At 42.0% G+C, this 11,852-nt stretch overlaps 1 protein-coding gene across 1 annotated transcript; it reads left to right on the top strand.

The window, feature by feature from the left end:
* Positions 1-563: 563 nt before the first annotated feature.
* Positions 564-10,206, top strand: NNMT (nicotinamide N-methyltransferase). Its single transcript, XM_019753351.2, has 3 exons — positions 564-1,279; positions 2,084-2,291; positions 9,565-10,206. Exons 1-3 carry the CDS (start codon positions 1,126-1,128, stop codon positions 9,995-9,997), a joined length of 795 nt encoding a protein of 264 aa, XP_019608910.1. The 5' UTR covers positions 564-1,125; the 3' UTR covers positions 9,998-10,206.
* The last annotated feature ends 1,646 nt before the right edge of the window (positions 10,207-11,852 follow it).

Here is an 11,852-nt window from a genome sequence, read left to right as displayed (position 1 = left end):
GACGTAGGGCCCTGATGAGGGGTTAATGTCCTCTTGACTTTCAGGAAGTGACTGAAGTTAGCAACTGCCCTTCCAGGCACTCGCAACAGAGGGGCAATAGGGGATATAAGGAGAACTGAGCCACGGTCTGAGCTTAAAGAGCTGGTGGTTCAGCCTGTCATACTTGCAAAATTTAGTTTGGGAAGTGAAATTAGCACAGACAAAACTGGGAACAAGTACGTGACTCTACAGAATCAAGTGCTTGGCTAGGTGGCATTAATTCTAAGGGAAATGAGTTCATAAAAGGAAATTTAAGGAGTTCTTATAAGAAATAGAGGGCTTACAGTTCACTTTGAAAGAACTGTCAGGATTTGTATTGACTGAAAGGAGCGGGGAGGCTTGCGGGGACGTGCTTGCCAAATGCTGAGAGATGGCAGTGGTGGGAGAAGCTGCAGACGAATAGGGAGGAGATGGAGGGATATGTGGGGCACGAGGAGAGAATTACAGACTACGGCTGGCATAGATGTTACAGGAAGCCTCATCAGGTTTTTTTAGATTGCTCTTTGGCCTTGCCTTTTTCCAGACTTCATCTGAGATTCCTTCTTTAACCAACATTCCTCAGCCCTGAACACATTTCCTGTCCTCCTCTTTACCCTCTTTAATTTTCTTTCTTGAACATATTTAGATTTAAACCATTCTTTGTGGCTCTCTTTCCTGGGAGAACCACTGAAAGAAGAGAAGAAGAATGGTGCTGTGGGGAGATGATGCACCTCTCTGAACTTAGTGGTTCTTCTAAGAATTAAATAATTTCCCTGATGAGCCCAGTTGATTTCTCCCACCTAGAATCCCTTACAAACTGAACTTCACCCCTTGGCCAACCTTGTGTGCAGCTCATGGCCCTTCCCTTGCTTTTCCTAGGTTCCCTTCCCCAGAAATTTCATCATTTCCTACAATAGCCAAAACAGTTTTGGTGTATTTTTCTTAGTTAGCGTTTAACCAAACATCTGTTTCTAAGGGGTGGGCTGACCTGACAGAAGAAAAGCTGACAGCCTGAAAGTCAGGAAGACAATTTCGGCTGGGTGACTTCCCCGGCTTCTGGAGAAAGGGAAGTAGAGCAGTGGACAGGTGACATAAGAGTGGGACACAATGGAATCTGGCTTCACCTCCAAGGAGACTTATCTGAGTCATTTTAACCCTCGAGATTACCTAGAAAAATATTACAGCTTTGGGTCCTCGCCTTCTGCAGAAAACCAGATTCTTAGGCTCCTTCTGAAAAATCTTTTCAAGATATTCTGCCTAGGTAAGTTTGTCGGCTGTCTGTGTTTCCTGCCCATCCCTGACCCCAAATGTGAGTCATCTAGATGGGGTCTCACGGCACGACTGGGTTTTTGGAGTTACTGTTACTTGACAGCCCTTTGGCATCACCTGTTTATTTAACTAGGATAAAAACTAATGTTTGTATGGGTATTTTATAGTTTACAAAGTGCTTGTTTTATATGTATTATCTTGTTTCATAATACAAAGGGGAAACCAGAGGTTGGGAGTCCTGCCCTTGATTCTATATCGATTTGCTAGGTGACCAGTGCCAACTTTTTAACCCTCGTGATGGGTCACTTAGCAAAAGGAGATTTTAATACTTATTCTGTTCCTAACTCAAAGGAATGTTGTGAATATGCCTCAGACTTCCCAACATATGAAGAATTGGATGCTTTTTGGATAAAGACATTATATAAGTTCAATTATTTTTTAAAAAAATTAACTTTCCCCAAAAGTATTCTTTAATAGTTTTGACATTCGCTGTGTAGCAATCTTTCTGGTCTGTTCACCAGATGTAGATTACTTTGTCTTTCTCCTAGACCTAAAAATATCCTAGCAGCATGCCTTCACCCTAGATTAGGGAATAGAAAATGGAAAGCTGTTTTAAAAGAAGACTTTGACAGAAGAAGAGTGAGCAGCGCTGGTCCATTAGCATGAGAGGGATGGTCTGTCCTCGGGGCTCTCCTTGGGGCTCTCCATCACAGTCCTGGCAAAGACAGTGCAAATCAGCTCTATCTGCCACCACATAATGCGTGACTCCCCTTCCCCATTTCTTCCTCTAAACCAGATGGTGTGAGGGGAGATCTCCTGATTGACATCGGCTCTGGTCCCACCATCTATCAGCTCCTTTCTGCTTGTGAATCCTTCAAGGAGATCATTGCTACTGACTACAGTGACCAGAACCTTCAGGAGCTGGAGAAGTGGCTGAAGAAGGAGCCAGGGGCCTTCGACTGGTCACCAGTGATGGCCTATGTGTGTGAGCTCGAAGGGAACAGGTAGAGAAACTGGGGTTTACTTCTGGGCTTTCTGAGGGTACTTGAGTGACAGTTTGTTTTTCAGAACCAAAAATTATCCTTTGAGTCCAACTTGAAAAGTAAAGGAGACAGAAAGAGAGAGACCAAAGAGAAATCCAAGTGGAGAATGAGAGAGCAAGAAGGAGATAGATGTGTGTGAGCATGAGCGCGTGCATGCACACGCACACCAGAGCAACAGTAGAGACAGGGAGAGAGTTGAAGAGATGGACATGGAACCAAGAGGGATAGATGCAAAAGTTTTCCAGAACTGTGTGTGGGTTCAGTGTGAGGGCCAGGTACATTAGGACCTCGTTTTAGGACAACTTCAAGAGGCAAAACCAGATCCTCACTAGCAGCTTTTGAGTGTCAGTGTTTGTTCCCTGACTGCCATTTTGTTGCTAGCCATCCAAGCGAAAGAATTCTGCTGTAAGGGTGGTGAATGCTGACACCACCAGATACAACAAAAGACAACTATATTTTTAAAATGAGTTTAGCAGCATAAAGGAATTATTGGAAAATAACTTGTTACTCACCATCTATTAGAGCTTTACATACTCACAACTAATGACCCAAATCTGATACTACCCTATCTACAAGTAAACTTATGCAAACACATCTAGTTTAAATTATTATTTCTCCCCACATGAGAAATTGGCAATAGCTTACCAGCCAGAGGTGACCAGTTCTGCATTTCACTGTCATTCTTTTGTCCTGCTGTACCTCCAACTCTCCTGCCTATCTAAACATCAGCTCTTCGGGCATCACGTCTTTGCTGGTAGGCATACTGCCATTCACCCACAGAATTTTTTGCAAACTGTATGAAAAGACGACTTTAGTGTTTCCTAGGATCCTGCTAGCCCTGTCTGCTGCTTCTTATGTGATCAGTTATATTAGATTGGTGCAAAAGTAATTGCTGTTTTTGCAATTGTTTTTAACCCTTTAAACCTCAATTACTTTTGCACCAACCTAATACTTATTTTTTGTCCCCCTGCTCTTTTTTCTTTTTTGTACATTTTTCTTGTCTTCCCACTGCCTTTACCAAGGATTTAATTTTCACATAAAATCTTTCTCTCCTTTCCCCATATTCCTATATTTTCCCCTTTGATCATATACTGCACACTGTGTGTTGCACAACATACTCTGTCTTTCCTTTACTTGTCTTTTCAAGCAAAGCATATATATTTTTGATTAACATGATGGGAAAACATATATATTTTTTATTAACATATCCCGTGATTTGGTCAGGAAAGGGCTCTGATTTCCTGATAAGACAATGCCCCTCAAGAGACAAGTGCTAACACTTTTGGCTCATGGTTAAAGGAGCTAGCATTTGATCATTCATTTAACAAATTTATATTGATCACCTATGATGTGCCACAGTACTAGCTACTGGGATAGAATGGTAAATAAGACAGAGGAGGCCCCTTGTCCCCCAAAGCTTACATCAGGGAATGCAGGCAAGTGCCAGATCATTTGGGGCATCAAGGCCAAGTGAAAGATTGTGAACTTCAAGTGTAACAAGAATGCATTCGAGGTATAACCAAGAGAGTGATGTGACCCAGTTTACATTTACAAAGATTTCTCTGACTACAGTGTGGAGAATGGATTAGAGGGGTTTAGAGGAGAATGAGAGATGCCCCAAATCGAGCTATGATCTTCCCCAAATCTGCTCCATTTCCCTGAATCTGCTCATGTTCTCATCTCCTTGAATGGCACCATCATATAATTAATTGGATAAACCACACGCCTAGAAGCCAACCTTGTCATCTCCCTCTCAGTCATGTTCTAAAACCAGCACCAAGTTCTATCCGTTTTACTTTCTAAGTTTCTCTTGAACCGTATCTTTCTTCCCATATTTTTCATCACCTTGCTCCAAGCTACCATCCATTCCCTCTTAACTGGCCTTCTACCTCCACTGTCATTCCAATATAATTAAATCAAAATATAAATCTGGTCACATTGCTGCCTTCCTTAGTACTCTTTAATGACTTCCCATTGCTTTCAGGATATAAAGCAAAATTCTTAATGTGGTCCACAAAGCCTTGCTCCGTCTGGCACCTGCTGAGCCCCTTTGCCTCACTTTCTGCCATGCCCTGTTTTGCTTTGTGAGATCCAGCTCATTGGCATTCTCCTCTCCAACTTTCCTCCCACCACATGGCCTTTGCATGTGAGGCGTCGCAAGTACGTGCCTTTACACTTGCTATTTCCTCTTACTGGAATAGCCTCCTCCCCTTCCTCTTCTCTTTGGCCTGATTAACTCCTACTTATTTATCCTCTCTATCTCTGCTTACCTGACCCCTTTTTGGAGGAATTTTCCCTGATACTCTAGACCAAGTCAAGTCCCAACATTTCTCCATCAGAGCCATGTCCCTCCTCTCCCTAGCATTTACCACAACTTTAACTTTTCATTTTTGTGGATGATCGTTGGATTAATTCTTTCTCCCCCACAAAACTGTATGCTCCATGAGGATGAGATCTGTTTCTCGTTTGTTCCACCCTGGGGTCCCATTACCCAGCACTCTTACTGGCACATAACAGAGGTTCAAAAAATATTTGTAAAATAAATGACTGCATGCATTTTGCTTTCTAGACTCTCCCTCCTAGAATGTCTTTTACCTAATTTATCTGTGGCCTGTACCAAAGGGTTACCAACCATTATTCCTTGCTCTTAGAATTCTTACATTGACATCCAAGCTTATTTAGTTTTTTTTTATTTCCATTACACGTTTTGATGGTTCTCCCTCAGGAGGCCCAGCTGGAACCTCTGGGGATGGGGTTTGGGGGAGGTGAGTGTAATCGAAAAAAAGCCTGTCTGGGGGATTCTGATCTACCACCTGCCTAGGAGGCACAGGGCAAGAGAAAGCTCCTCTAAATTTCGGGATAATTACCTGGGATATGGAAAGACATTCTTCAAAGTGTTCTTCCCAGGCGTGCTACTCTTTATCCTTCCATTCCTCCCCCCCTCCCCTGATCCCTCAGGCTTTTATAGATAGCATATTTATAGAGGAAATAGCTGCCTTTTTTGTATATTGATTCATTTGAAAGAGTAGATCTTTAGAACTAAAGAAATGGCCACACTGCTGTTAGCTTTCTGTAAAACTGCATAACAGTTTTCTAGTGTGTGTTTTACCTACCCCTTGAGCTAAATGTGAGGCTGAGTGGTAATTGCCTGTGTCTCCAGGCAAGTCCATTTCCCTGTGGGTGAACATGCAGTCCCCGAGAAGCCCTGAGGTGTAATCTTTACACAGCTGCCTTGGCAACTGGGTTCACCAATGTTTGCTACACGTCCAAGGACAAGCAGGTATCCACAACGGTGGGTGTTTCTAACAAATTTCCCTCTCAAATTGGCACATTCTCTGTGAGCTTTCTAGACTTCACAGTGTGTCTCACAGTTTGGGAACAATTTCCATCATCATCTGACTGGCAAGTACTAGTTCTGTGATAACTTGTGTCTTTAAATAGCTTAAAAAACGATAGGGCCCAGAGTTCCAACCTGCTTCTGATGTAGTCACTTAAATAAGTACATATCCCCAAAATATTCCCAGTATAGAAGATCATCCTTAAACACATTCAAAAGGACACTCTACTGTCGCCTCTTTAGCTTTATGTGTACACTTAAGTTATCCACATGTGCAGATAGGTTATTTGAATTGTTTCTAGTCTAGATTAATTTATCTATTCAAATCCATGTTTCACACAAACTTCCATAATGTTGAATTATTATTTTTTATTCTTAAAACGTTCTGTCAAATTACCCAATTTCTATCAGGCTGGATGGCAGCTTTGTAAATGATCACTCTACTTTTAGAATGACTCACTTTCCAGTTTTGCCGTAACTGAGTTGGAAAAAATCCCAGGACCTGGGATTTTCAGCGAGAAAACCAGAAAAGTCCAGACCAATCAGGACAAATTGGCTACACTATTACCATTTTTACCCTTGATAGGGAAGCAGGTAGAGCTAATTAAAAGTAATTATTATTTCTTGTATATACCAGTTTATTGGTTGTTAGTAATTCCCTGAAAACTAATACCTTGCTAAGCTTTTTCTCTCTTTCTCAATCTCTCTCTCCCTCTCTCTCTCTTTAATATAACAACTTTACTGAGATAAAATTCACATAACATACAATTCACCCATTTAAAATGTGCAGTTCAATAGTTCTTATTATATTCATGGAGTTGTGCAATCTTCGCCACAATCTTAGAACATTTTCACAACTCCCTACACAAACCCTGTACCCGTTAGTACCCACTCCCATTTCCCCTTTCCTCTCAACACCTAGCAATCACTGGTCTGCTTTCAGTCTCTATAGTTTTGCCTTTTCTGGACATTTTGTATAAATGGAATCATACAATATGTGGCCTTTTGTGTCTGGCTTCTTTCACTGAGCATAATGTTTTCAAGGTTCTTCCATGTTGTGGCATGTATCGTTCCTTTTTATTACCGAATTATATTTCATTGTATAGATATACTACATTTTATTCAAAAGTTGATGGACATTTGGGTTGTTTCCATCTTTTGGCTATTATGAATAATGTTGCTATACATACACACAGTTTTTGTGTGAGCATATGTTTTCATTTATCTTGGGTAAAAACATATGAGTAGACTTCCTAGGTCACATGGTAATTCTATGTTTGAGGAACTTTCAGACTATTTTCCAAAGTAGTTGGACCATTTTACATTCTCATCAACAGTGTGTGTAGGTACTGTTTCTCCACATCCTTTTCTTTTTTCTTTAAATTAAAGTTTATTGGGGAGACAATTGTTAGTAAAGTTACATAGATTTCAGGTGTACAATTCTGTATTACATCATCTATAAATCACATTGTGTGTTCACCAACCAGTCACTTCTCCTTCCATCACCATATATTTGATCCCCTTTACCCTCATCTACCACCCCCCGACCCCCTTACCCTCTGGTAACCACCAAACTATTGTCTGCGTCTGTGAGTTTCTGTTTCTCATTTGTTTGTCTTGTTCTTTTGTTGTTTTTGGTTTATATAACACATATCAGTGAAGTCATATGGTTTTCTGCTTTTTCTGTCTGACTTATTTCGCTTAGCATTATAATCTCAAGATCCATCCATGTTGTCACAAATTGTCCTATTTCATCTTTTCTTACTGCCGAATAGTATTCCATTGTATATATATACCACAACTTCTTTATCCATTCATCTATCGAAGGACATTTTGGTTGTTTCCATGTCTTGGCTACCATAAATAAAGCTGCAATGAACTTTGGAGCACACATGTTTTATGGATAAATGTTTTCAGATTTTTTGGGTAGATACCTGGGAGTGGGATTGCTGGGTCATATGGTAATTCTATTCGTAATTTTTTGAGGAACCTCCACACTGCCTTCCATAACGGCTGCACCAGTCTGCATTCCCACCAACAGTGTATGAGGGTTCCTTTATCTCCACAGCCTCTCCAACACTTGTTACTATTGGTCTTGTTGATGATGGCCATTCTAACTGGGGTGAGGTGATATCTCATTGTGGTTTTTATTTGCATTTCTCTGATGATTAGTGATGTTGAGCATTTTTTCATATGTCTATTTACCATTTGTATGTCCTCTTTGGAGAAATGTCTCTTCAGGTCCTCTGCCCATTTTTCAATTGGGTTGTTTGTTTTTTTGTTGTTGAGTTGCATGAGTTCCTTGTATATTTTGGATATTAGCCCCTTATTGGAGGCACTGTTTGCAAAAATCTTCTCCCATTCAGTTGTTTGCCTCTTTATTTTGTCTATGGTTTCTTTTGCTGTGCAGAAGTTTTTAAGTTTGATATAGTTCCATTCATTTATTTTAGCTTTTTCTCCACATCCTTTTCCACACTTATTATCTGTCTTCTTTATTATAGCCACACTAGTGAATGTGAAATGGTATCTCGTAGTTTGATTTGCATGTCTCTGATGGCCAAAGATGGTGAGCATCTTTTCATATGCTTATTGCTAAGCTTGTGAAATGGAAAATTATAATAAACATAAAGGATATTTGTAAAAACTGATTATATGCACTAGGTTTAAGATTTTAACTAAATATTTAAATAGGTATCCACAAATAATTGCTATTATCTCAAATTGTTCTACCTGGAAGTAAATCTCCAAGTTTTATTTAAACCATTGACTTTTTGTCATAACCAGAAAATGGTCCCAGAACAGGCTCTCACCTGTTCTGATGTTGGGCCATCCTCTGCTCTCTTCAAGCCTTGTTGCCCAAGTGGCTGTTTTCTCCTGGAGCCAAGGGACTATGTGTTTCCTGAATGTAAGCCTGGATTTGTACCCCCAGTGTTTTGTTGATTAACTTCCTCAAAAGGCTAGATACTCAGTCATCACTCCTATTATCTGGTTCTATGGCCTTTATGGGCACTTTACACATTCATGTCTTCCCTTTCTCTTACCTCTCTGATTTAATGCTCGTTCTTTCTCCTTTGTCTGTTTCTCCAGTTTGTCTTGTGCATTCTATGTTTGTTTAATTTTGTTCATTTGTCAGTTTGTTCCTTCATTCCTTCCCTAAGAAATTCCAAAAGGATCCATGGCACTCTGTTCCATCTCCTGCCCTTGCCTTCTCTGCTCCTTTCATTAACTGATTTTCTCTCAAGGAACCCCATTGATTTGGCAGAAAAGGATAGGCTTCCCAGCAAGGCTACCAAAACAATCTCTTTCAGAAAACACACTCTCTGCAGTGTATTTTGGAGCCTGAGAATGCAAACCTGAAGTTTTTCTCTCTCTAGAGGGGCCCTGGCCACCGCTGTGTGGTAGTGCTCAACAATTTCTGAAAATGTGTGCGGACGACCTCACTCCCTTCATTGATCAGCAGCTACTAAAAATACCACATCAGCATTTGAAACCCACGATTACCTGATCTGTATGGGTCAAATGGCCACTGCCTTGCACTTTGGCAGAGGACAAGGCTAACAATAATTAATGATAATAAATGGGCCAGGCACTATCATAAGCAGTGAAAGAAGAGTAATTTCAGGGGGGCAGTCCAGTATAAAAGCAGGCAGCTAGGTATTTTTATTATCATTTCCATGTTATTATTCACTTTATAAAGAGATCTAAACCAGCACAGGATAATGTGGTCACATTCAGATGCCAAAGTGGTCCCTCATTTCTTCTTTCTCTGCCTTTACGATGGGGATGCCACTAAGGATATAACATTTGTGACAATATACTCATTTTCAGCCCTGACCAAAATGACCTGGGGTTGCCATGAGTGGGGTAGCAAGCTGTTTATTGGTTTTTGCATTTCAGAATGAAGAGGACAGAGAAAGAGGAGAAGTTGAGGCGGGTGGTCAAGCAGGTCCTGAAGTGTGATGTGACTCAGAGGCGGCCGCTGGGTGCTGTCTCCCTGCCCCCAGCTGACTGCCTGCTCAGCACACTGTGCCTGGATGCTGCCTGCCCAGACCTCCCTGCCTACCGCGCAGCCCTCAGGAACCTTAGCAGCCTGCTAAAGCCGGGGGGCTACCTGGTGATCATGGATGCCCTGAAGAGCAGCTACTACATGATTGGTGAGCAGAGGTTCTCCAGCCTCTCTCTGGACCGGGAGGCAGTAGAGGCTGCTGTGCGAGAGGCTGGCTACACCATTGAACAGTTTGAGGTGATCTCTCAAAGTTATCCTCCCACCATGGCCAACAATGAAGGACTTTTCAGCCTGGTGGCACGGAAGCTGAGCAGCTCGGCATGACATCTTCTGATCACAATTAAAGCAATTCCTCTGACTTACCCAGTTGACCTCAGTCATTGTGCTGAGTAGAGGCTAATGGCTGGGGCCCCGATGGTTCATCTAGGACAGGGTTGTAGCCATCAGTCAACCTAGGAACAATTGGTTGACTACACTCTGTGTCTAGTGTTCACTGCCTGTGATTACAACAAATAAACAAACAAATAAACCCCCTTATTTTCCTTAAGCATCCTGATTATGATGGCTCAAGCCCACACATCCTTATAGAGAAGTGTCTGAAATTATTCAGTATTCATTTCCTAGGGGGCCTGCTGCCTCCTACTCTCCCAAGTATAGGCTTCTCCTACTCTTCAACTCTTGCCTTCTTTGGGGACCCTGTCCTCTGCTGGGATCCACTGGTACCACCACCACCTCTGGGCTCAGGGAACAGCTGTTCCCTTTGCTCCTGGGTTCCAAGTATGAGGCAGGCCCTTCTCTTACTTTCCTCAACACACATAAGCCAAGTGTGGGGACAGAGCCCCAGAAAGCAGTTTCCAGGCTCTCGGCCTCACATAGAAAGGTGCTGGCTCAGGTAGTAAATGGCCATCAACTGTGATTGCATGGCCATCAGCTGTGGCTAGTTGGCCGTCAGCTGTAACCAGTGAGCCATTGGCCACTAATATAACTGCTGTGGCTACGCTAGCAGAAAATGGGGGCTAGCAAGAAGATGGTGGCTGAGCCTGCAAGCGGCACAGTGAGGGTTGAGAATCGTGTGGCTCCTGTTTCTTGTTTCTCCAACCCAGCCACCAGCGAGAATATAGTGATATGACTCCCCTACTTATGGCTCTGTGGGTGTTCCTTTTTGGCCTCACCATATCCTGCGTTCTCTTGTGGGGAGTGGGAGCAGAGCCCCCCAGGATGCCCTGCACGACACCAAGGCTGTGATTTCTGCCTGAAAAGAAGTTTAGGAGTCAGAAGAGAGATAACAAGCACTATCTTATAACTGTTATTAGAAACAGGTGTCTTCACAGCCCACATCCTTAGAGAGCCCTGGAAGGTAGCCTGGTGGCATAGCTCATGACCAAGCATCTACTTGGAGTTAGCGTACATCCCCAAGGAATACCTACCCTCTCTTCTTCCTAGGCCCCATCACCACAATGCTCCAAAACAGAGATTGACAAAATACGGCCCATGAGCCAAATCCAGCCTGCTGCCTGTTTTGTAAAATGTTATTGGGACACAGCCATGGCCATTCATTTATGTGTTGTCTGTGGCTATTTTTGTGCTGTCATGCCAGAAAGGAGTATTTGTGACAGCGAATGTATGCATGGCCTGTGAGGAATAGAGTGAAGAAATAAAATGAAGTCACTGTGGTCAAGCTACTAAATTATTAACTCCAAGTTAGCTGAGGCATAGGGAAACAATTATTTTTGTTTTAAGTGACTTTGGGAACTTAAACATTTAAACTTTCCAGTTCTGTGTAAATACCTGGGTGCACATCAGTGCCTTGTGCATTAAAGACTGGACATACACCAAACCTTCAGTTAGCTATCTGAATGACGCCAAAAAGTAAATGTTCCATTGTCTAGACCTCTGGACATATGATGATTACCACAACACATGATGATTGCCATTTGAACCAATCTGGGGACTAAGAATGTAGAACTGAATCTTCTGAAGAATATACTTTTTACTATACAAATTCTCAGTTTTTCTTTTCCTTTCAGAACACTCTGTGTATTGCCTTGTTGTTTGTGTTTCTAGTTTGCAAACCCTAAGACCCTTGAAAAAAATCTGTCATTTATTTCTAGCCAAACCTCCTCACTCTTTTGAGCTTGATTGACATTTAGCTAAGCCTAAAATAGCTACTATCTGGGTC

Source organism: Rhinolophus sinicus, linkage group LG06, assembly GCF_036562045.2.
Source record: "Rhinolophus sinicus isolate RSC01 linkage group LG06, ASM3656204v1, whole genome shotgun sequence".
Classification (NCBI taxonomy): domain Eukaryota; kingdom Metazoa; phylum Chordata; class Mammalia; order Chiroptera; family Rhinolophidae; genus Rhinolophus; species Rhinolophus sinicus.
This window is presented reverse-complemented; position numbering and strand designations above follow the sequence as displayed.